Source organism: Scyliorhinus canicula, chromosome 9 (genome assembly GCF_902713615.1).
Source record: "Scyliorhinus canicula chromosome 9, sScyCan1.1, whole genome shotgun sequence".
Classification (NCBI taxonomy): domain Eukaryota; kingdom Metazoa; phylum Chordata; class Chondrichthyes; order Carcharhiniformes; family Scyliorhinidae; genus Scyliorhinus; species Scyliorhinus canicula.
In genome coordinates, this window is record NC_052154.1 from 150,358,301 (window position 1) to 150,384,298 (window position 25,998).

The 25,998-nt window shown below is 48.6% G+C and overlaps 1 protein-coding gene across 1 annotated transcript in view; it reads left to right on the forward strand.

Annotated features, from left to right (window-relative positions):
- Window positions 1–25,998, forward strand: part of spon1b (spondin 1b) — a 401,065-nt gene that overhangs the window by 365,775 nt on the left and 9,292 nt on the right. Inside the window, 2 exon segments of the mRNA XM_038807896.1 lie at window positions 11,549–11,719; window positions 20,888–21,055. Of these exon segments, the coding sequence (XP_038663824.1) occupies window positions 11,549–11,719; window positions 20,888–21,055 (339 nt within the window).

Sequence of the window (25,998 nt, forward strand, 5' to 3'; positions counted from 1 at the left end):
ATATATTATTTACCTCATGCTGCCTCTTTATTGCAATCTAATATCGATCCATGCCTTTGTTTCAGATACCACTTTCTCAATTTATCGATTTTTAATTCAATTCTTGATTAATGCTTACTATTCCTTTACTTTAACAGTGCATGTGAAACATGATTTCTGGATTCATTTACTCTTTATTTATTGTGCTTCCTTGAAATTGGAACTCGCACTGACATCATTTGTGTCTTGTTTCAAAATCGACCAGACCTTCTGCTGTTTAAAAAGCAAACGCCATATGGTAAATTGAGTAAAATACAGAAGCGAAATACTGTGTATCTTCTGGAAATCTGAAATGTAAACAGAAAAGAGTGGAAAATCTCAGCAGGTCTGGCAGCACCTGTAGCGAGGTCAACCTGTGAGTGCCTATTCGGTAGTCCCAGCAGTGCCTGAATGCAATAATGGTTGCTGCTGGGACTCCCAAGAACAGAATTATGAATACAGAACTTTAAAGTAAGTGGGGGTCTTTGCTTGGAGAGGGATGGGGGGACCCTAGCGAGGTGGTGAGAGGGTTCAGGTTCAAAGGTCCAGGGATGGGGGGTGGTGGGGGGATGGCAGAGGTATAAAGTTGTTATCAACTTGAGGAAAGTTCCCCCCCCCCCCCAACTGGAGGTACACCCCACCCCCCCCCACCCCAGTTTTTGGGAGCTGAGGAAGTGGTGGGCTGCCACTTTCCTTCCACCATCATATAATGGCAGCAGAGACAGAAAGCCTTTAATTGACAACCTAAGGGCCTCAACAGGCGTCAGAGTAGGCAGGCTGGTTGGCGTTTATCATAATAGCTCAGGGGTAGGCAGTAAGTCAGTGGACCAGCCACGGGTTTTAGTTTATGCACCCCCTGTTTCCATGTACCCTGATGTGGAGATGCCGGCATTGCACTGGGGTGAGCACAGTAAGAAGTCTTACAACACCAGGTTAAAGTCCAACAGGTTTGTTTCGAATCACTAGCTTTTGGAGTGCAGCTCCTTCATCAGGTGAGTGAAGAAGTGGGTTCCCAACCACATATGCAGACAAAGTCAATGATGCGAAATGGTACTTTGAATGCGAGTCTTTGCAGGTAATTAAGTCTTTCCAGGTCCAGAAGGAGCGATTGGAGAGAGGGATAATCACAGGTAAAATAGGTGTGAATTATCTCAAGCCACGACAGGTGGTAGGATTTTGTAAGCCCAGGCCAAATGACGGGGGTGAATGGAATAAGACATGAATCCAAGGTCCCGGTTGAGAGTGTGCGCAACTTGGCTTCTGCTTGGTGCGTCCTGAAGGCCGCCTTAGAGAACGCTTACCCAAAGCTCAGAGGCTGAATGCCCTTGACTGCTGAAGTGTTCCCCGACTGGAAGGGAACATTCCTGCCTGCCGATTGTCGCGCGATGTCCGTTCATCCATTGTTGCAGCATCTGCATGGTCTCACCAATGTACCTCGCCTCAGGACAACCTTTCCTGCAGCGTATGAGGTAGACAACGTTGGCCAAGTCGCACGAGTATGTACCGCATACATGGTGAGTGGTATTCTCACGTTTAATTGTGATACCCATGTCAATTATCTGGCATGTCTTGCAGAGGTTGCTATGGCAGGGTTGTGTGGTGTTGTGGTTGCTGTTCTCCTGAAGGCTGGGTAGTTTGCTGCGAATAATGGTCTGTTTGAGGTTGCGTGGTTGTTTGAAGGCAAGTAGTGGGGGTGCGGGGATGCCCTTGGCAAGATATTTGTCTTCATCGATGACGTGTTGAAGTCTGTGAAGAAGATGTCATAGTTTCTCCGCTCTGGGGAAGTAATAGCTGACAAAGGGTACTCTGTCGGCTGTGTATTTGTTTGTCTTCTGAGAAGGTCGGTGCGGTGTTTTGTTATGCCGCGTGGAACTGTCGATCGATGAGTCAAGCGGCATATCCCATTCCTACGAGGGTGTCTTTCAGCATCTGTAGATAACTGTTACGTGCCTCCTCGTCTGAGCAGATCCTGTGTACACAGAGGGCTTGTCCATAGGGGATGGCTTCTTTAATATGTTTAGGGTGGAAGCTGGAGAAGTAGAGTATTGTGAGGTTATCCGTGATCTTGCGGTAAAGTGAAGTGCTGAGGTGACCATCCTTGATGAAAATGTGTATACCCTGGCAGGGGGCATAATATCTCCCTCCCTCCAAAATTTCGGATTAGTCATCTTTCATCAGAATTGGAAATTTAGCAAAACAATTTTTGTTGAAGGAGTGACCAATTGGATCAATAAAGGAAATTTGGCAGATGCACTTTATATGCACGTTCAGAAGGCATATGATGACATGTCGTATAAGAGGCTTGTTAATAAAATTTAGATCTTATGGAGGTATCTGTTGGCAGGGAGTTGCGGAAGAATATCGGATTATGTGGTTGGTGGAGGGGGTGGTGCACAGAGTGATGGGGCGATGGTTCAGAACAGTGCAACGTAACTTAACTTGATTGTCAGTGACAAAACGTTGGAGGTCTGCAGAGTGCACACAACTTACAATGCTGGAAATAGTCAAACTTGGGAGAAACGAGGCTGTGAGGATATGTGAAAGATAGCAATCTTGCGATTTGTTCTCCGGGGCACAGAAGCTAGTAAAGCATAGTGAAGACACAGATGATGAAATACATGTCCTTAAGGCGAGGAGATAAGGTATGCATTCTGAATGTTGAGTTCTTCAACTATCAACACGGTTGCATCAAAAGCGAAATGAATTAAATTAGCCATTTCTGTGTTTTGTTATTCTTGTAACAGTACAAAGCTATGTGTGCTTTCCAGCTCAGAGAGGAAGCTGGAATAAAAATGAATACTTTATTGGAGAAATCTCAACCACAACAGGAACGGCGTTAAGGAAATCCGATTCTCTGTTTTTCTTACAGAATAACATTTTTGCATTTATTTCAAAAGTAAGGTCTTATTCAACTGAAGTTTGCAACACAACAGGTTTTGAATACAATTCTTGCATTTCCAGGGTCCCAGGTTCAATTCCGGCCTCGGGTAACTGTCTGTATAGAGTTTGCACTTTCTTCCCGTGTCTGCATGGGTGCGTGGGTGCTCCGGTTTCCTCCTACAGTCCAAAGATGTGCAGGTTAGGTGGATTGGCCATGCTAAATTGCCCCTTAGTGTCCAAAAGATTAGGTGGAGATACTGGATTAAGGGGAATGGGGTGGAGGTGGGGGCTTTAGTAGGCTGCTCTTTCCAAAGGCCGATGCCGACTCGATGGGCTGAATGGCCTCCTTCTGCACAGTACATTCTATAATTTCCCCCTTTTCTCATTAACCTGATCTCTAGGTGCAATACCAATCCATTGGCGTCTCTGTAGTTTTAAACAACTCGTGAGAGTGACAGCTTGGCTTAGCTGGCAGCCTTCTGAGTCAATAATTGTAGGATGAAGTTCCACTCTAACCTAACCATATAATAGATTGTTGAAGATCCCTTCCTTCAAATTGGATGTGGAAACAGGCATTGGCTACCTGTTTAGATAGGCATGAAAGATCATATGTGGCAGTACTGGTAATACAGTGAACTCTCCCAATATTCCGAGTTAGCACATGTCTCTCCACTTTGTAATAAGTGAAATGATTTTTCATCTCACCAACGATTGTGTGATCTGTTGCGTACAAAAATAAAATGCCTGCAGTTTTAATCTGCACACCAAGTGGGTACCTCATGAGAAGTGGATTGAAATATTTCTCTAAGATGTGAGAAAGCAAGATTTTCCATTCCGAAAGGTTAACATTTGGACCCTGTCACTTTTGTGGCAGCTCCATCCATTTTAAGCTGCGAGTCATCTCCTGAAGCTTTTCTCCATCTTTAATTCAACAGTAGGACAGTTTCAGCATCCAGAGTGAACTGAGGCTGACCTATGTCTTCCATCTCTGGCCTTCTGAACCACAACCCATGGTGTCCTGCCTTTTGTGGCTAGTTCCTTTTGAGAATCAGAAGTAGATGTTTCTAAAAGGGTACCTTGGAATGGGGTTCAAATGATTTCAATGCTACAGCATTGACAGACGTAGCTATTTGAGTAGAAACCTTGATTTTTTTTGCATAAAATGCAGACAGTTTGCCTGTTTGAAACTTCATAACTGACTTAGGGCTTCCTAGCCTCATTCGCTTCTCCACCTTGAACACCATTACTCTGGAAGACGGAACTTAGTTTGACTCTCTGGGTTTGTGCTCTTGACTTTGCATTTTATATTTCTCAGTCAGAGGTTAAGACTGCTATATACAAACCACTGCCCGTGGGACCGCTCTAGTTGGGAGGCCAGGCCCCAGCGCAAGGGAACGAGAGCAATGGAGAAGGGAGAGCAAGCGGGTGGGGTGCAGGGTAGGATGGGGGAAGAACGGGCAGAAAACCGTAGAGGCCAGGCGGGGGAGAAGCGAGACAATAACCCCCGAGATGGGGGCCACCGTACTAGCAGGAAAGCTAGCACCGGGGGGCACACAACAAAGCAGGGCCGCAGCGCGCCCCCAACAGGGGGGAAGGCGCCAGGCAGGGGATGGGGGGCAACACCCGTCAGAGACGGGAGAGCAAAGGGGGACAGGAACAGGGGAAAGAGGGGCGAAAGAGGAGAAAACGGGGGAGGAGGGAGAAGGGAGAGACCGGGGTGGGGGGGGAGGGGGGGGGGGGTACGCAGGGAGAAAGAGACCGGGGAGGGGGGATGCAGGGAAGGAGGGACAAAGGAGGCTAGAAAAGGAACAGGGCTACAAAGTGCCACAACCAAGGGCCCGAAACAAGGAACTGCTACAAGCACCCACCCAGTACGGTCTCTGGGCGAAGGTAGACCCCAGAGTTCAGGGGACTACATAATGGACGGCCATGGCAGTTGCCCCCGGAACAAGGGGAAACCCCGGAGTGCAAGGACCCGACCGCGTGGAGAGAGCAACAACAGCGGGCATCCTGGACGGCCCCTCAACAAAGGGAAACCCCGGAGGGCAGGGGCGCGTCCACCAGATAAGTATGGTTAATCCCACAGGAGCGAGGGGGCAGAAGCCCCCCACCAGGATAGTCACCTGGAACGTAAAGGGACTTAACGGCCCAGTGAAGAGATCCAGAGTCCTCACCCACCTCAGAAACATGAGGGCCGACATAGTCTTCCTCCAAGAGACGCACCTGAGGGAGCAAGACCAACTGCGGGTAAGGAAGGGCTGGGTGGGACAAACCTACCATTCCTGCTATGGGACAAGGGCCGGGGGGTGGCGATCTTGATCGGCAAGAAGACGATGTTTAGGGCGACAAGGACGGTTACAGACCCGGGGGTCGGTACCTCATGGTCAGCCCCTGGATGGGGCACCGGTGGTACAAGTCAACGTGTACGCGCCCAACTGGGACGACACAAGTTTCATCAAAAAGACCATGGCAGAAATCCCAGACATAACGACGCATCGACTAATTATGGGGGGGGACTTCAACTGTGTACAGGATCCAAAGACGGACGGATCAAACCCCAAAACGGGGAAAACCTCAAGCATGGCAAGGGAACTCTGTCACTTTATGGAGCAGATGGGAGCGGTGGATCTCTGGAGGTCCGCCCACCCGGAGGAGAAGGAATTTTCCTTCTTCTCCCCAGTACACAACGTATACAGAATTGACTTCTTTGTGGTGGAGAAGACGGTGCTTCCAGGGATAGACAAAGTGGAATACTCCGCAATTGTGATATCAGACCATGCTCCACATTACATGGACGTGCGGCTAGAGACGGGAAGGGCCCAGTGCCCCACATGGAGGTTGGACGGTGCCTTACTAGCTGACAAGGCCTTCAGTGTAAGGATAGTGCGGGCCATAGCAGAGTACGCGGAGAACAACCAAAACGGGGAGGTCTCTCCCTCCACGTTCTGGGAAGCGCTAAAGGCCGTACTAAGAGGGGAAATCATCGCTTTCAAAGCACAAAGAGATAGGGAGGAAAGGGTGGCTAGGCAGCAGCTGGTCGACTCCATACTGGAGGTAGACCGTAAATACACCGAGGCCCCGACCATAGAGCTCCTGGCAGAGAGGAAAGAACTACAAAGGAACTTTGACCTGCTCTCCACCAGGAAAGCAGTGCACCAACTCAGCCAGGCGCGCGGGACCCTGTATGAACACGGAGACAAAGCCAGCCGCCTGTTGGAACACCAGCTGAGAAAGCAGGCAGCCACCAGAGACATTTCACAAATCAGGGGTACCGGAGGCACGTTGGAAACAGAACCAGAAAAGATTAACAAAACCTTCATAGCCTTCTACCAAGAGCTGTACACCTCAGAGCCCCCAAGGGGGGAGTCTGGGATGAAACGGTTCCTTGATGGACTGGACATTCCAGTCATGGGGGAGGGCAGAAAACAGGGCCTGGAAGCATCTCTAGCACTGGGAGAGATCATGGACAGCATTAGTTCCATGCAGACGGGGAAGGCGCCGGGACCGGACGGATTCCCGGCGGACTTCTACAAAAAATACGCGACAGCGCTGACCCCGCACCTGCGGGAGATGTTCACAGACTTGCTAGCTAGGGGCACACTGCCACCCACGCTAGCACAGGCCTCAATCTCGCTGATACCTAAGAAAGACAAAGACCCAACGGAATGTGGGTCATACAGACCCATCTCACTGCTGAACGCAGACGCCAAAATACTGGCCAAAATCCTAGCCAAAAGGCTAGAAGACTGTGTACCTGAGGTGGTTACAGAGGACCAGACGGGCTTCGTCAAAGGTAGACAGCTTACCTCGAACATCAGGCACCTGCTGAATGTGATAATGACCCCCTCCGGGGAGAGAACACAAGAGGTGATCATCTCCCTGGACGTAGAAAAGGCCTTCGACAGAGTCGAATGGAAATACCTCATAGAGGTACTGGAGCGGTTCAGGTTTGGAACAGGGTTCACCGCTTGGGTAAAGCTCCTATACAACGCTCCCATGGTGAGCGTACGGACCAACAACACTAACTCCCAATACTTCCAACTGCACAGGGGAACCAGACAAGGATGCCCACTGTCCCCACTGCTGTTCGCCCTAGCGATCGAACCGCTAGCAATCGCGCTCAGGGCAGCAAAAAGTTGGAGGGGGATCCGAAGGGGAGGCAGAGAGCACAGAGTCTCACTCTATGCAGATGACCTGCTCCTCTACATTTCGGACCCACAGAGCAGCTTGGACGGGATCATTGCGCTCCTGAAAGAGTTTGGAGCCTTCTCGGGCTACAAACTCAACATGAGCAAAAGCGAGATCTTCCCAGTACACCCGCAAGGGGAGGGTCAGCACTAACGGGACTGCCGTTTAAACAAGCCCGACACAAATTCCGCTACCTGGGGATCCAAATAGCCCATGACTAGAAAGGGTCCAACAAATGGAACCTCACCAGTCTGACGGAGGAAGTAAAAAAGGACCTGCAAAGATGGAACACACTCCAACTTTCCCTCGCGGGGAGAGTCCAGATGATCAAAATGAACGTACTGCCCAGGTTCCTCTTCCTGTTTAGATCCATCCCGATCTGCATCTCCAAGGCCTTTTTCAAAGCGCTGGACAAACTAATCATGGTGTTCGTATGGGGGGTAAAAATGCTAGGATCCCAAAGAAGGTCCTACAAAAAACAAAATCCAGGGGGGGGCTAGCCCTCCCAAACCTACAATTCTACCACTGGGCAGCAACAGCCGAGCGAGTAAGGGGATGGATCCAGGAGCCAGAGGCCGAGTGGGTGCGTGCGGAGGAGGCCTCCTGCATGGGGACCTCCCTCCGGGCCCTCGCCACGGCAGCACTCCCATCCCCACCCAAAAAACACTCCAGCAGCCCGGTGGTGATAGCCACCCTCCAATCCTGGAACCAACTGCGGCAGCAATTTGGCCTGACCAAAATGTCTGACAAAGCTCCCATCTGCAACAACCATAGGTTCACACCAGCACTGACTGACGCCACCTTCAAAAGGTGGAGGCAGGACGGAGGGACACTGACAGTCAGGGACCTATACACGGACGGCAGGATCGTAACACTGGACGAACTGACAGAGAAATTTTGCCTAGCCAGGGGGAACGAGCTACGGTACCTGCAGCTCAAAAACTTCTTACGAAAGGAGACAAGGATGTATCCACAACCGCTACGACAGACACTACTGGAATACCTACTGGACGCAAGTATCCTAGATAAAGGGAACTGTAGTGACTTGTACGACCGACTGACAGAAAGGGCCGACACCGTACTGGACGCAACAAGAAAGAAATGGGAGGAGGACCTGGGGATTGACATAGGATGGGGACTCTGGAGCGAAGCACTGCATAGGGTCAACTCCACCTCCACGTGAGCAAGGCTCAGCCTGACGCAGCTAAAAGTGGTACATAGAGCCCACCTAACAAGAACCCGTATGAGTAGGTTCTTCCCGGAGGTGGAGGACAGATGTGAACGGTGCCAAAGAGGCCTGGCCAACCACGCCCACATGTTCTGGTCTTGCCCCAGACTTGTGGAGTACTGGACAGCCTTCTTCGAGGCAATGCCCGAAAGTGGCGGTCTTCGGGGTCTCGGACCAGCCAGATCTATTCCTGGAGAGGAGGGCGGACGCCCTTGCCTTTGCCTCCCTGATCGCCCGCCGTAGAATCCTGTTTGGCTGGCGGTCAGCAGCACCACCCAGAGCTGCAGACTGGCTGTCTGACCTCTCGGAATCTCTCCAAATGGAGAAAATCAAATTCGCCATCTGAGGGTCGAACGACGTCTCCCACAGAACATGGGAGCCATTCACGCAACTGTTCCGGGACCTGTTTGTGGCCAACGAACAAGAGGAAGAATAGCCAGGTAGCCAAGAATCAGGGGAGCTTAGTCAAGAATCAGGGGAGGGTAGCCAAGGCATAAAAGGGAGAGAGAGACTGGGAGGGAGGGAGGGGGGGCAGCTAAACCTGAAGAAAGAAAGGCGAACCACGGGGGGAGACAGCTGAAGTTGAGGAGGGAGGGGCGAACCGTGGAGGGAGGGGGGGCAGGAGAGGAGAACCAGCGGGATGGGGCGGGGGGCAGGGAAACGGGAGCCGGAAGGAGTGCACGGAGTGCCAAAACGTGCATGACATCTCCAGGAGCGGGGAACGAGGAGGTTGGGGATGGAGGACGGGAGGAGCTGTGGAGGCGAGCGGGGACGGCGGCGAGAACCGTCCGGGAGAGGCGGGCGACAGCGGCATGCGACCCGGCCAGGTGTCGCACACTGTGGTTATCTCCCCGGCACCCAAATGTATATTTGCCCCCCCCCCCCCAGTCCCCGCCACCCCTGCCCCCCCTTCCCCCCCCCCCCCCCCTCCCCCCCGGCAAACAGTTGCGTACTTACGTGGTGTAATTAATTCGGCAGATGCGCAGAGCTGCCGCTGTCGAGCTGGTGCACAGTACCCCACCAGTTAGTCTATTTCATATTTTATTGTATTCTATGTTGGGGTGTGCCCTTCTCTTCTAAACATGTGCCTATATATAGATATATATTTCTTATTCTGAGTACATAACGGTAATTATACCTTGTTCAAAAACCCAATAAAAACATTTATTAAAAAAAAGAGTGTAAGGGCGCCCGGGGGGGGGGGGGGGGGTGTTGGTTTTGGGTTTATTTTGTTTTGTAATGTGAGTGTTAAATGTAAAAATGTTAAAATATTTTTTAAAAAGACTGCTATATAGTGCCAAACCCTGGGCAACATCAAGAAAAGAGGAATAATGACGGGATACTAATGAGATACACATGCCAAGATGTCTGTGTCAAGCAATGAGTAAGGGCAAAATCAGGAACCAGTACATCAGGGGGTCAGTGAAGATTATGGGAGCAATGAAGAAAGTAGCCAAGAAGAGATTGAAATGGTAAGGTCATCTGTTACGAGGGACAAATTATGCTGAGGCAAGCGGTGGACAGGGGATTGGCAGGCAAGCGGTGGACAGGGGATTGGCAGGGGGGAGAAGTAGAGGTAGGACTGAGAGCAGATGGAAAGATGTAGCTGGACTGGAAGAAGAATGAGTGACTATTGGGGAAGATGGAGAAGGGTGATCAACCGGCTCTGTATTGACACAAGTAAAATGAAAGAGGCCAGAAGAACAAGAAGATAAAATTTTGAGGAATGCTAAATGGATTGCTGATTTACAGGTAGGATTCGTGCCTCCCGAAGGGGGCATGTTTGCAGGCATGAGGACGAGAAAATTTGCTCTACCAGCCGGCATGCCAGTTTCCTGCAACATCCCAGGTCATTTACTCAGCGGTGGAATGGTGGGGTGGTGGTGCAGCAGGGACACCTGTCTATAAGCAGCAGCTAGCTGATTCAGGTTGTTAAGGCCTAGTAAGGCTTATTGTAGAACAGCGATTGAGATTTTCCTGTTGACCTAAAACTCCCCAGAGGCATTGGGGAAGATGCCATCTGTCTGGAAGTGGACCAGCATGCCCCACGCTCCGGGCTTTGAGGCTTCCCTGCCTGTCTGGCTTCAGCTGCCGTTGTGAGCCCCCCTCACCCCGCCCCCCCGCGAGGGAATCCCCCTCCACAATGGTGGGCCAGCCACTAAGGGCTTCTTAAATTTAAATCAGCTTACTGCTCCTATTGGTCCTGTAGCTTTGAAATCTCACCCACTGCCAACAATCTGGCCATTATTGGCTAATGCAGGAAAACCTACAGCCATATGACTTTTCCCCGCATAGTGCGGGCTTCTGACCTCCATTTGATCTTGATGTCTGCGTCCTGAAGACTACAGGGAAAGTCCTGCCCTCCAGCGACTGTCTTGCACGATTGCACAAAGGATGAATAGGTGTTAATGAAATTAAGTGTTGTGGAAACATTTCATCGTACGCACATCGCTGGCAGGCACCAACCATCAGTTGCATAGCACAGTCTGAAATTTTGGGGCAAGAATTTTTCACAGCAAAGCTTCTGGAGGTGCAAACTGAAGCACTTAATCAAATGGTTAAAAAGGGAAGGTATCAAAGAAAAGTTTGTCATTACTATATAAATCACTGGTTAGACCACTTATGGTCTTTGAAGAGAGTCAAGTGAATGATTCTGACTTAAAGAACCTTAGTTACTCTGGTAGGTGTAAGGACCTTGGTCTGGTTACTAATTGACTCAGAGGCGCAATGATGTCCCTGTTGATAGATTATTCCAGCTTTACAGGAAAAGAGGGCATGAGTTTAAATCATAAAAGAGTATGAAAAGACCGGATGTTGGTCTCTTCCTCTTTTCCTGGAGAGTATCAAACATCTTGAACACTCTGCTGGCTGCTGTGATGGGTGCTGAGGGAATGGAAAAGGTTTGTGATTGGGGCAACATATGCATCTTAAGGAAAGTAAGTGGATTAACAAGTAATGTGATCTCTCAGACTTTCTCCAATCACTTGAGGAGATTGGAGAGGAATTCTTCTAGAGGAATCTTTTGCCATATTGTTCTTTTTCCTCTGGCCCTTGTTGCTTCTCCAACAAGGAGGCAGCGGGATGGATGGTGGGAAGTGTTTAGCCAATGATATTCCTGCCATCGCCAGCTTGTGGCAGGCTCGATGGAGCAAGCTGGTCGTTCCCTGCATGTCAATTTTGTATGTCCACAAGGTTTTTGTATATGTTCAATAATCTATCACTTACAATTTCCAGATGCCTCAACTTGCATGATGTCAGAGTGGATCAGCTGGTCCCCTTGCAGCCTCTCCTGCGGAATGGGAATGAGATCGCGGGAAAGATATATTAAGCAATATCCTGAGGATGGTTCCCTCTGCACATTGCCCACTGAAGAGACAGAGAAATGCATCGTCAATGAGGAATGCGGTAGGTGCATTGAAACAAATCAGAGGGAAGAGTACTCGAGTTACTCCGCAGACCTGTCAGCCTCTTCAAGGGGTTATTGAAGTAAAAAACCTCACTACTATTCTTAGAATTCCCCCTTTACCAAAAAGGGTCAGTAAGACATTCTAAATGGTGAACAGGGATTCTCACTCCCTGACTCCTGTGCAGACTTAGGTGGGTAGTATTCAGGTCAAACTATATTTTCAAGTTATCCCCTGGTAAAATCCATATCTTCATAGAAGAATTTTATCAATTTACCACTTAGTAGCGTCGGTCCCGCGTTGCTAAGTAAGTAAAGTAGACTTTGTAATAACCACTGTTTCAGGTTAAAACTTTTAAGTTTATATGGCATTATCGGAAAGTAACTTTATTTACTCTTGATTATATAAGATACCTTCAATCTGAATTGTTTCTAACACAACTATGTATTCATATTGAACATGACTTCAGCTCATCGATCTCTGATTACATTGTTTCCTTTGTGATGTTCAAAAGTGCTTTGATCCCAGAGGGGTGTTACATCTGGTTTCTGTCATTCTTAAAGTTGCTTTATTATCAAACAGTAGCCCCAGCTCAGAACTCTGACTCCGATTTGGGGCTAACGTGTGTTCCCATTGTCACGTTGTCTCCAGCTTCACATATTCACCTGGTGTCAGCAGAATTTCACACCTAAACATTTGTCACCCAATTCAACTGAAATTCTTCGCCATTCTTTTCTAGCTGCTTACTAAAATAATTAACTTCAAAGAAGGTGCAAAATATTGCTTTTTTCCATGTAACTAAAAGTTCAATCTGCTGTGATTTAAAAGACATACATCAGTTTTACAGCTTGAATAGTCACAAGCTGTTTTCTTAACGCTTGTTTGATAAAGGCTATCTGCATTTCAAAACCTTCTTTTGTAGCTGCTGTTAACCCTTCGTGGGATTTTTCCCTACATTCTCTCATGTTGCCTTAGGTCAGGTATTGCCAGATTTCCATGTTTCAAATTACATATTTTCCCATTTTTATCTTTTACAAGTAAAAGGATAGGATTAATGTTTTGAGTGTAGATATTTCCCAAGGTCTGTAACAAGGCACCTTTTATGATCTCAGGAAGTCGCGAAGCACTTGAGAACCAATGCAGGTTCTTTTTGGATTTCAGTGATGGTTACTGTGCAGGAAAGATTAATGAAACTGCAGTACCTCACCTATGAGGCAGAAGGCTGTGAGTTCCAGAGACTTAAGCACATAATCCAGGGCTGACACTCAAGTGCGGTGCTGAGGATATCCTGCACTGTCAATGGTGATGTCTGCCAATTGAGACGTTGAACTAACCCTGCCTGCCAAATTCAAAGGGTTAGGGTAAAAAGTTGGAACATATGGCACATGGAACGCACCAGAATGACAGGGAGAGGGATAGCTTGATCTTGGCTTCGGACAAAGCTCGGCACATCAAGGGCCGAAGTGCCTGTTCTGTGCTGTACTGTTCTATGGCACAAAAGTCGGCTTTTTCAAAGTGCCAAAAAGACCTCTCCCCTTTGAGTAAGTTTCTGCAGTTGCAGAGGACTCGAACTCTGCTCCTTTCCTTCTCGGTCAGACAATAGAAACATGCATCATTGTTGGAATTGCAGCACAATCTAGCACAGAAGGTGGCCATTCAGCCCATCAAGACTCTTTGAAGGGCAATCCTGTTATTCCACGATCCTTTCCCCATTTCCCAGCATTTTCTTCTTCTTTAATTATTTACTTTCAGCTGATGTTGAATCTTTTTCCACCACTTCCTGAGGCCACATGTTCCAAATCTTGGCCACTCATTACATTAAAAGACTTTTCCTCATGTCATTCTTGGTTCTTTTGCCAGTCAGCTTAAATCTGTTTCCTCTGACTATCAAAACGTCAGCCATTAGAAACAGTTTCTCTCTATTTATTCCATCTAATCCCTTCATGATTTTAAACAAATCTTCTTTTATCCTTCCCTGCTCGAAGATCCCGGACAACATTGTGGGTGTACATGCACCACCTGAACTGCAGCGGTTCAAGAAGGTGACTCAACACCACCTTCTCAAGGGCAATTAGAGATGGACAACACATCTTGGCCTAGTCAGCGGTGCCTACATCATGTAAAGAATAGGAAAAAATGTCATTGCAGTCCCTGAAATCACTTGACCCTCCCATACCCTCCAGCCCTCAGGACTTACCTCTGGAATCAGTCCCGGACACAATTCTGCAGGACCACTTCTGGCGACTGCAGAGCTATGTGTCGCTGGTTGAAGAGCTGTCAGAGTACGAGAGTTCGCGGCTGTGCATTAGACGCTGACTCTCGCAATGGCGATCGTTCGCCGTCCTCAAAATTCAACGCATGAAATTTCAGGTCCTGTTATAGTTATGTGTTTCTAAGGGCATTGAGAGAATACAGGACAATGCTGGGATTGTTTAACTATGTCTCGAGATGCATCATGCCTCCTCAAACTGATTGATTTCTCAAGGCTGGAGGCTTTGACAAGGTTTTACATGAAATTGGACACAGAAATAATTTCTGTGTTACTGACACTGTTCCGGGCACTTTAAACAGCCACCACTAAGTTGGACCATCGCTTGAATCAGCCAATTACAGGGTACTCCAATCCACTCACATTACAGCCAATTTCAAAATTACTTCTCACAATGTGTTAAGCACTCACTGTATTTCAGACAGCAACTGCCTTTGTTAAGCTTCAAAAGAGTTCCAAATAGAGGTCTTTAAATTATGAAAAGTTTAATTCAGTTAACACTGAGAGAATGTTTTCACTTGTAGGGAAGAGCCAACCTAGAGGCGTTCAATATATGCTGGTCAACAAGAAACCAAATAGGAAATTCGGAAGAAACTGCTTTACCCAGAGAGTGATGAGAATGCAAAACTCACAACCACCGAGAGACAGATTATTGTGACAAATAGTACAGATGCATTTAGACCAGAATATGAGGAAAGAAAAAAGGGTAATGCTTATAGGGTGAGATTATGAAGGATGGGAGGAGGGTTATGTGGAGTATGGATGCTGACATGGACTCGTTGGGCTGAATGGCCTGTTTCTGTTCTGTGTATCCCACACATGAATATTTCAGTTTTTCATCTCTAAGTTCTGTTTCCCTGATCCTTTGCTCTGAATCCTTCCTAATCTATACGTATAATCACTCCTACTCCCCCAGAACAGGTGTGGCCTTTTTTCCTTTGACTTCAGTCCTTGTAGGAACTTAGGAATAGGAGGATGTCATTCAGCCTCTTGAGTCTATTCTGCTATTCAACTACATGTGGCTGATCTGTGTCATAACTCCATTAACTGACCTTCACTCCTTAGCCCTTAACATTCTCCTTATCCAATTTCATTTTGATATTTTCAATTGGCCCCCATGGTCGACAGCTCTTTGAAGGGGGGAAAAGGATTCAGATTTGAATGCACCAATTTATCATTCTGGTGACCCTGTGCTGCACCCTCATCAAGGACAAGGTGTCATCTCGCAGGTGCCCAGCCAGTTCTTCTCCTGTTGCCCATACTCCCATGCCACTTTTGAACTCGCAGCGGCTGGTATCTCAGTTCTCAGACGTTGTGAGGTTCTTATATCATGCTCCCACTCTAAAGTCCAGGAGCTGATTTCTCCGTTTCTGAGACTAAGATCTTCCCAAAAGGGAACAAAGTCCCCAAGTGAGCGCATTTAGCTGCGTCTTTCCCAACACTCGCAGTGCTGAGAAACACATGGCTATTCAACATGATTCGCTTTGAATAAGGGGCCCAAACGGGAAACGTGTGGCCTCATAGCTCATTTTCTACAACGGGGAGCTCCGCTTGCCAGAACGCCCCGTTGTAGTGTGAGATCGGGATGCCATTTAAAAATGCCGTCCAATCTCCGAGGCCCACAAAAAATTGAACAACCTTCCCCTCCCTAACAAAACATGGGAGGTTCCCAGACCCCCCCCCCCCCCCTGCACCTAGCCCCATATTGCACATGCAAATAAATGCCAGCTTGGCACTGCCACCCTGGCAGCACCCCTGCCAGCTGGCAGTGCCACCTGGGCACTTTGGCAGTGCCGGGCTGGCACCCAGGTGGCAGTGCCAGGCTCACACTACCAGGATACCCAGGTAGCACCAGCAGTGCCACGGCATCACCCTTTCCAAAGGGCATGCAGCTGGGGACTCCATTCTCCTTGGAGAACCTCTGGTTCCCATTTTGGGGACCAGTACCAAATGGTACTCGCCAGAGGTCCCCAAGGCAAAGGGATTGAATCCCAAAGCCTCAGGTACCTATGGAATCTGCACATTAGAGTAAGGCTTACTGCCTCGCTCTAAAATGCAGTTTATCCAAAAAGTGATCCCGCCCATTGTAGACGGGATCCACCTTACAACATCTCACGAGATTGGGTTGAATCCCGCGAGGCATTGTGAGCCGGCTGGATCCCGGGAATGGGATCTCCTGGCATTCACCGGCCATGCTGTACCGCAAGATGCTTTTCTGGCACAGCATGGCCAGAGGATCGCGCCCTTAAGGGTTGACGCCAGCGCAGGATTTGTGGAGTTCAACAACAGCAAAACTGGCACCGCACCTGGAGTTATTCAACGGCCGTTAAGGAGCAGACACTCATGCCACATGGAACACAATCGATTCCAATGAGAAATGGTGTCGGATTCACTGGGTCTGAGATTGGCACTCAGGAGGCTGACAAGCTGCAGCCACATATACACACTGCACTCCCCATACATATCATCCCAGCCAACAAGGTGGCAGCAAGATGCGGAGCCCCGAGATTCACCCACGCAGAACTGGAGACCCTGCTGGATGCGTTGGAGGAGAGGTGGGTGACCCTGTACTCTGGCTCAGGAAGGAGGATGCCAGACACTGTCATTCGCCAGGCCTAGCAGCAGGTCACATATGCGGTCAGCATCGTGGGCACTGTCCGACCGAATGCAGTGCCAGAAAAGACTGCGCAACCACCTCAGGGCCGCCAGGGTGAAAACTGTTGTTTTCCATTTGCGCCTCCCCCTCCCCCCTGGAGAAGGTCGCCCATAACCACCAGGAGCAGGCGAAAACTGTAGGGGGACTGCCGGACCTGAATCCCCTGACCGTGGCAGAGCAGAGGGCTCCGGGCATGGTCGGCGGCCCGGAGGAAATGGAGGTCGCCAGGGTGGAGTTCGGCCGCAGGTGAGGAAGTGAGACCCCGCTGAGTTGCGGTTCCCCTTGATGAGCTGCTGTTCAGACAGGTTTCGGGCTTCTGTAATGGACAGTCCCATCGATTTTGGAGATGCAGTCACAGAGCCAGGGACTACATGAGGGGTTTTCGGCGAGCATCCAGTATGTGCAGGTTCAAATTGAAATGGATGTATTGTGCCACCTGGGCATATAGGGCTTCAGTGATGGCATGGATGCTCCCTTGCACCAAGGTCTGTGAGATCCCGGAGAGGTCCCCACTCAGCGCCTGGAAGGATCCCTTAGCGTAACAGTTCAGAGCAACCGTCACCTTGATGGCCACTGGGAGCGGGTGTCCTCCCCCATACCCCCGCAGTGCCAAATGTGCCATGATGTGGCAGATATGTCACACTGTGTCCCTGCTGACCCGGAGTCTTTGACGTTGAGCCTGGTCTGGCAGGTCCTTGAATGATAGGCTCTGCCTGTCCACACCAGGGCACATGGGGCGCTGCCTCGGCCTGCTGGGCAACGAGCTCTCCATCCTCACCAGCTACCTCCTGTTCCTCTGGGGCACATTCTGCTGTTGCATGCTCCGCTGTTGCAGCTTCCTCCTCAAGTAGCACCAGTTTGTACAGCTGCAGGGCATCCACTAGGGCTGCGACGATGAGCAGGAAGGCCGCCATGGCTGCTTGAATTCCAATATCCACTGTCTGCAGGGTGTGAAAGGCCGACACATTAGCATGGTGCATAACCCTGTGCCCAACCTGGTCCAACGGGCTACGTGGTGGCCCCAGATGGCACTGCGTGCTCTGCCCCCAGATGTCCGCCCCATCCCCATACTCCTGGTCAGGTCGGTGCCCGGCACCCTGGGGCCTTTGGCCCAGGCATCTTTCCCTGATGTCAGGGGTATCATCGGCTGGTGCTGACCTTGCCAGCGGTACGCTCCACTGCCCTTGCGCCAGACAACAGAAGGGGCTACAGTGGCTGTTGCCTTGTGTGGGCCGAATGATGCTCTGCTGGTGGGTGGCAGCAGGGTGGGGGGGGGTATTGCGGAAGGTGGGGGGAAGCCCCATATGCCCGGTGTCACTCTGCAGAACCAGGGGCCAAGGTGGGTCATCAGTGGGGTGTACAGCAAGATGGCTGCCTTGCAGGCCGCAACAATGGTGTTGCATGACTGGACACCGCCCCAGTCCTGTGGGGTCACCTTGGCTACTCGGCCTGTTCCCCCGTCACCCCCCCCTCTCCCACAGATTTGCAAACCGTGTTTACTATACATATGTTCCAGAACACATTGGCGCCACTGTCGAAGCGACGGGGAATTGTGATTTGCTGTCAAATTGGCGCCCACCGTGATTTTGGCATCGGAATCTGTTCTCTGCCCAATTGCATTTCCCGATTTCGGCGTCGGCCACTAGAGAATCCCGCCCCAGGTGCATGGACCTAGGGTGAGAATTCTGCTATTCATTCAAACACTCACTCTCTATGTTAATGCATCACTCTCCTTAGCTTTTCCCTTTCTACCATCCAATGCATTAATTGCACAAACACCTTCACTACAAAATTTGGGGACTTTAACAGGGCTAGGACAGATAGAGTTTGGGACTGCACTCTTTTGACAGGCAGAAGAGATTCCATGGGCCTGTTTTGTTTTCACTCTTGCCATTCTTTTCATGAGTACAGACTTGTTGCAATAGTTCAGCCATATCAAAGTCAACTTGAATTTATATACTGCCTTCAACATAGTGAAATACCCCAAAATATTTCCCAGGAGTTTAACCAGATGAAATTTAAGACTGAACCATAAAAGAAGCTATTAGGACAGATGACCAAATGCTTGATCAAACAGGTAGGTTTAAGAAGTATCAAACAGGTAGGTTTTAAGAAGTATTGAGGTAACAAGGATGTTAGACAAAGGAGAACCAGTGGACATGATTTATTAGATTTCCAAAAAGTCTTTGGCAAGGTGCCGCATAGGAGACTGTTAAATAAGTTAAAAGCCCATGGTATTAAGGGTAAGCTACTGGCATGGATAGAGGATTGGCTGACTGGCAGAAGTGGGGATAAAGGGGTATTTTTCAGGATGGCAGCCACTGACTAGTAGTGTGCCTCAGCGGCCTGTGTTGGGCCCACAACTTTTCACGATATACATTAATGATCTGGAAGAAGGAACTGAAACCACTGTTGCTGAGTTTGCAAATGATACAAAGATCGGTAGAGGGACAGGTAGTATTGAGGAAGCAAGGGAGTTGCAAATGGATTTGGACAAGCTTTGGACAAACTAGGAGAGTGGGCAATGAAGTGACAAATGAAATACAATGTGGAAAAGTGTGAGGTTATGCACTTTGGAAGGAGGAATGTAGGCATAGACTATTTTCTAAATGGGGAAATACTTAGGAAATCAGAAGCACAAAGGGACTTGGGAGTCCTGGTTCACAATTCTCTTAAGGTTAACATGTAGGTTAAGACGGCAGTTAAGAAGGCAAATGCAATGTTACCATTCATGTCAAGAGGGCTAGAATACAAGACCACGGAGGTACTTCTGAGGCTGTATAAAGCTCTGGTCAGATCCCATTTGGAGTATTGTGAGCAATTTTGGGCCCTGTATCTAAGGAAGGATGTGCTGGCCTTGGAAAGGGTCCAGAGGAGGTTCACGAGAATGATCCCTGGAATGAAGAACTTGTCGTATGTGGAACGGTTGAGGACTCTGGGTCTGTACTCGTTGGGGTGCAGAAGGATGAGGAGGGATCTTATTGAAACTTAGAGGGTACTGCGAGTCCTGGATAGAGTGGACATGGAGAGAATGTTTCCACTTCTAGGAAAAACTAAAACTAGAGGACACCATCTCAGACTAAAGGGACGATCCTTTAAAACAGAGATGAGGAGGAATTTTTCAGCCAGAGGGTGGTTTCTGTGGAGGAATTCACTGCCGCAGTCGGCTGTAGAGGACAAATCACTGAGTGTCTTTAAAACAGAGATAGATAGATAGAGATTGATTAATAAGGGGATCAGGGGTTATGGGGAGAAGGCAGGAGAATGGGAATGAGAAAATATCAGTCATGATTTAATGGTGGTGCAGACACGATGGGCCGAGTGACCTAATTCTGCTCCTATGTCTTATGGTCTTAAAAGAGGAGAAAGAATTAAGGAGGTGGAGATGTTAAGGGATGGAATTCCAGAGTGTATGGCCTTAGACAGCTGAAGGCGTGGTCGCCAGCAGTGGTGGCAGAGTGCTGCCTCATAGCACCATGGACCCAGGTTCAATTCCGGTCTTGGGTGACTGTGTGGATTTTGCACGTTTTCCCTATGTCTGCATGGGTTTCCTCCAAGTGCTCTGGTTTCCTCCCACATTCCAAACATGTGCAGTTAGGTGGATTGGTGATGTTATGAATAGCCCCTCAGTGTCCAAAGATGTGCAGTTTAGGTGGATTGCCCATACTAAATTGCCCCTTAGTGTCCAAATGTTAGGTGGGGTATGGGGATAGGTGGGGAGGTGGGCCTGGTTAGGGTGCTCTTTCAGAGGGTCAGTGCTTTTCCAATGGACCATATACCCTCCTTCTGCACTGTAGGGATTCTATGATTCTATTTGATTCTGAAATGCTCAAGAGACCAAAATTGGAGGAGCACAGAGATAATGGAGGGTGATAAGGCTGGAGGTCACTAATGGCATGGATGGGTTTGAAAATAAGGGTGATCATTTAAAATTAGGGTGTGGCCAGACCAGGAGCCAGCAAAGAAGTGATGGGAAAATGCAGGTTAGAGCAGCAGTAGATGGGCGGCCAGCAGGAGAGCATTGACACTGATGAGGGTTTCAGAAAGAGATGAACTAACACAGGGGAAAAGGTGAATGATATTATACAGAGGAGAAAGAAGGCATTCTTGGTAATGTCGAGGATAAGGGATTGAGATTTCAACTCCGGGTCAAAGGGGACATGAAGGTTGCAAACAAATAGATGACTGTTGACAGACGTCCTGCCGTATTCCTCATGCATCTCCTCTTGCTCCCCTGACCCTAGCATCAAACACTTGCTTTGTGACGGAGTGGCAAGAATGGGAGGAATGCAGTTCGAGCTGTGGAATGGGCACCAAGAGGAGGCAGAGAATCGTCAAGATGCATCCGTCAGATGGATCCACATGCAATGTGGAAACGGTAGAAATGGAGAAATGTGGGATGCCAGATTGTCGTAAGTATCAGGGCGAGCCAGGAGCTGAGGCTGGGAATCCTATGTTAATGCTCAAAGAATCTGTCAAATTCCAAATGTCCCCAATAATAGGCCTTTCAAAATCATAAACTGGCTCTTCTTCAATTCTAGAACAAGGTACTTTAATAAACAGAACCTATTGAACAAAATTCTGAAAAACTGATATAGTTTAACATTGAAAATTAATGTTTATTCTTGGGTTTTTTCAATCAATATTGTTGTCCTTTTATCACATGAGTTAAGCACAGGAAGTTCTTCCAGACTGTTTCATCTGACCAGGGTGTAGTTATTTTTTAGTGAACAGCTAACTGTGTAGTTAACATGTATAAGGCAGCAAACAGTAACCTCTTAAATATTTGGGGTTCATGGTTACCCTCTTCCCCTGGTGTTAACAGGATGATAATGAATTTGAAAAGGGGGCCATTAGTAATGCGATTGATGTAATTTTGAATGTGGTCTACCCTTGAAGGCACCACGCAGCACAATCTCCCACATCTTCCTGCTAAACTCAGCATTGACCTGTAATAGCACACACAGGGCCTACAAAGTGGGAATGATTATCTTCCTCATTGTCCTAGCGGAGTTCAAGCTCCCCCCACTAGGGGCGGGGGATCTCTGTTGACCTTTTTATAAAAGGTCAGCCAGTGGTGGGGTGGCACGGTGGCACAGTGGTCGGCACTGCTGCCTCATAGCTCCAGGATCCCGAGTTCAATTCCAGCCTCGGATGACTGTCTGTATGGAGTTTGCACTTTCTCCCCGTTTCTGCGTTGGTTTCCTTAGGGTGCTCCGGTTTCCTCCCACACTCAAAATTGTGCAGGTTTGGTGGGTTGACCATGCTAAATTTTCCCTTTGTGTCCAAAAGATTAGGTTGGTTACTGGATTACGGGGATAGGGTGGAAGTGTGGTCTTAAGTAGGGTGCTCTTTCCAAGGGCCGGTGCAGACTCGATGGGCCGAATGGCCTCCTTCTGCACTGTAAATTCTATGATTCTATGATTCTAATCAAGCATCAACCAGAAGAGGAAGCCGCTAGGGATCTTCCGAGCAGTGTATCCATCCTGTTGTAAATACAGCTGGGTTTCTTTATTTTACTCGGTGGGGACTTCCTGTGACCTTATTAAAAGCCCTATGTTGTTGTTTGTTATCTGCTGGCTTGTAGTAACAATAAACCAGCCCATGAACAGAAAAGGGAGTCCTGGTGAATTGGAAACCCTGTTTTACCTCATTGATTAGTCAATGGAAAAGAAGATCAGGTGCAAGGCTTTTGATAAGCTCCAACATGAGAGACTGATCGTGAAGGTAACAGCTCATGTGATCTAAGGAAATTTGGCAAATTGGGCCAGAAGTGGATGAGTGGCAGGAAGCAGAGGGTCATGGTCGAGGGGTATTTTTCTGGCTGGATGCTTGAGTCCATGGGGCTCTTAAGGGATCAGTGTTGGGGCATTTTACTTTTGTGGTTTATATTAATGATTTAGACTTGAATGTAAGAAAGCTGATGAGTAAATTTGCAGATGATACAAAAATTGGTTGGGCTGTAAGCAGAACATAGAACATTACAGCGCAATACAAGCCCTTCAGCCCTCAATGTTGTGCCAACCTGTGAAACCACACGAAAGCCAATCTACACTATTCCCTTATCGTCCATATGTTTATCCAATAACCATTTAAATGCACTTAATGTTGGTGAGTCCACTACTGTTGCAGGCAGGGCATTCCACGCCCTTACTACTCTCTGAGTAAAGAACCTACCTCTTATATCTGTCCTATATCTATATCCCCTCAATTTAAAGCTATGTCCCCTCGTGCTAGCCATCACCATACAAGGACAATGCTCTCACTGTCCACCCTATCTAATCCTCTGATCATCTTGTATGTCTCAATTAAGCCACCTCTTAACCTTCTTCTCTCTAACAAAACCAGCCTCAAGTCCCTCAGCCATTCCTCATAAGATCTTCCCTCCATACAAGGCAACATCCTGGTAAATCTCCTCTGCACCCTTTCCAATGCTTCCACGTCATTCCTATAATGCGGCGACCAGAACTGCACGCAATACTCCAAATGCGGCCGCACCAGTTTTGTACAGCTGCAACATGACCTCATGGCTCTGAAACTCAATCCCTCTATCAATAAAAGCTAACACATCGTATGCCTTCTTATAACCCTATCAACCTATGTGGCAACTTTCAGGGATCTATGTACATGGACACCAAGATCTCTCTGCTCATCCACACTACCAAGAATCTTACCATTAGCCCAGTACTCTGTATTACTGTTATCCTTCCAAAATGAATCACCTCACACTTTTCTGCATTAAACTCTATTTGCCACCTGTCAGCCCAGCTCTGCAGCTTATCGATGTCCCTCTGTAACCTGCAACATCCTTCCGCACTGTCCACAACTCCACCGACTTTAGTGTCATCTGCAAATTTACTCATCCATCCTTCTACGCCCTCCTCCAGGTCATTTATGAAAATGACAAACAGCAGTGGCCCCAGAACAAACCCTTGTGGTACACCACTAGTAACTGAACTCCAGGTTGAACATTTCCCCTCAACCACCACCTTCTTCCTTCTGCTGCCTCCTTCCAGCTAGCCAATTTCTGATCTAGGAGTACGCTGCGCCACGTATCCACCTGAGGCCTGCACCACAATGCTCCATCCCCGACCGGCCGAGTTCTGTAGGGTGAGCAACAGTTATTACAGTGCAAAAGGTATTTAAGTTGTCTATGTAGATCAAGTTGCACACAGAGGTGCTTCAACACAATTGTGCTACATGTGATTGTCACCGTATACATTTAACGCGAGTCTGAGGGGTTCTATACAATTCCCCTCCCTTCAATTCACTCTGGCTGAAAGGTCTTAGACAGCGACCTTTCCCAGCCTGCCTTTGTGGCTGCTGCCCTAAGCTTTAGAGCATCCCGCAGCACGTGGACTGGGGCTTTCGCTCCTTTCCAGAGTCATCTTTGCAATCCTTTCCTCTACATCTCTGGAACTTTTTGGAGGCCTATAGAAAGCTCCCAACAGGGTGACCTCTACTTTTCTGTTCCTAACCTCAGCCCATACTACGTCAGTAGATTCATCAAACGGGCTTTCTGCCACCATAATACTGTCCCTGACTAACAATGCCACCCCCCCCCCCCCCCCCCCCCCCCCCCCGTCTTTTACCACTTCCCTGAGCTTACTGAAATATCTAAACCCCGGAACCTGCAACAACCATTCCTGTCCCTGCTCTAGTCATGCCTCCGAAATGGCCAAAACATCAAAGTCCCAAGTACCAACCCATGCCGTAAGTTCACCCACCTTATTCCGGATGCTCCTGGCGTTGAAGTAGATACACTTCAAATTACCTTCCTGCCTCCCAGTACACTCTTGCAATCTTGAAACCTTACTCATAACCTCACTACTCTCAACCTCCTGTATACTGGAGCTACAATTCAGGTTCTCAACCCCCTGCTAAATTAGTTTAAACTCTCCCGAAGAGCATTAGCAAATTCCCCCCCCCCCCCCCCCCCCCCCACACCCCACCCCCCCAGGATATTGATACCCCTCTGGTCCAGGTGTAGACCATCCCGTTTGTAGAGGTCCCACCTACCCCAGATTGAGCCCCAATTATCCAGGTATCTGAAACCCTCCCTCCTGCACCATCCCTGTAGCCACGTGTTCAACTGCTCTCTCTCCCTGTTCCTCGTCTTGCTAGCACGTGGCACAGGTAACAACCCAGAGATAATAACTCTGTTTGTTCTAGCTCTAAGTTTCCACTAGCTCCCTGAATTCCTGCCTTACATCCCTATCCCTTTTCCTACCTATGTCGTTGGTGCCTATGTGGACCATGACTTGGGGCTGCTCTCCCGCCCCCTTCAGGATCCAGAAAACACGATCTGAGACATCACAGACCCTGGCACCTGGGAGGTAACACAGCAACCGCGAGTCTCTCTCATTCCCACAGAATCTCCTATCTATCCTCCTAACTATGGAGTCTCCAATGACTAATGCTCTACTCCTCTCCCCCTTCCCTTCTGAGCAACAGGGACAGACTCTGTGCCAGAGAAATGTACCCCATGGCTTACCCCTGGTAAATCGTCCCCCCACCAGTATCCAAAGCGGTATACTTGTTACTAAGGGGAATGACCACAGGGGATCCCTGTACTGACTGCTTCCTCCCAGCCCCTCTCACCAGCACCTATCTATCTTCATTCTTCGGAGTAACTACATCCCTGAAGCTTCTATCTGTGATCACCTCCCGAATGATCCGAGGTTCATCCAGCTCCAGCTCCAGTTCCCTAACACGGTTTCTGAGGAGCTGGAGATGGGTACACTTCCCACAGGTGAAATCAGCAGGGACAATAACGACGTCCCTCACCTTAAACATTCTGCAGGAGGAACATTGCACTGCCTTCTCTGCCATCCTCTCCAGATAAAACAAGAAAAAGTAAGGAAAAGCAACCGCCCACCTTATATACAGGTACTACACACCTTCGCAGAAATCCCCACGGCCGACTTCTGGTTTCCTGCTGCTCTGAAACAAAAAAAACAACTTAAAAAAAAAAGTTACGTAGTTAAAAAACAAAGGCCGCTTCTCCTGTAAGGTAAGTTTTTAAAACGGGAAACTTGCCTTCCCAACAGACCCCTGGTTACTGCTCTCGCTCCTACCGCTGAAAAACTGAAGACCACTTCTCCTGTAAGGTAAGTTTTTAAAGCGAGAAACTTACCTTCCCGACAGCCGCCTGGTTACTGGTCTCGCTGCTACCACTGAAAAACTGAAATAGTGAGGAGGATAGCCTTCAATTCCAGGGGGATATAAACAGGCTGGTCAGATGTGCATTTGTGATGTCGAGGAATGCAAGGCTATGGGCCCTGTGCTGGAAATTAGAATGATTAGGTGGTTGGTTTTGACTGGCGCAGAAGTGATGGTCTGAAGGGCCTTCTCT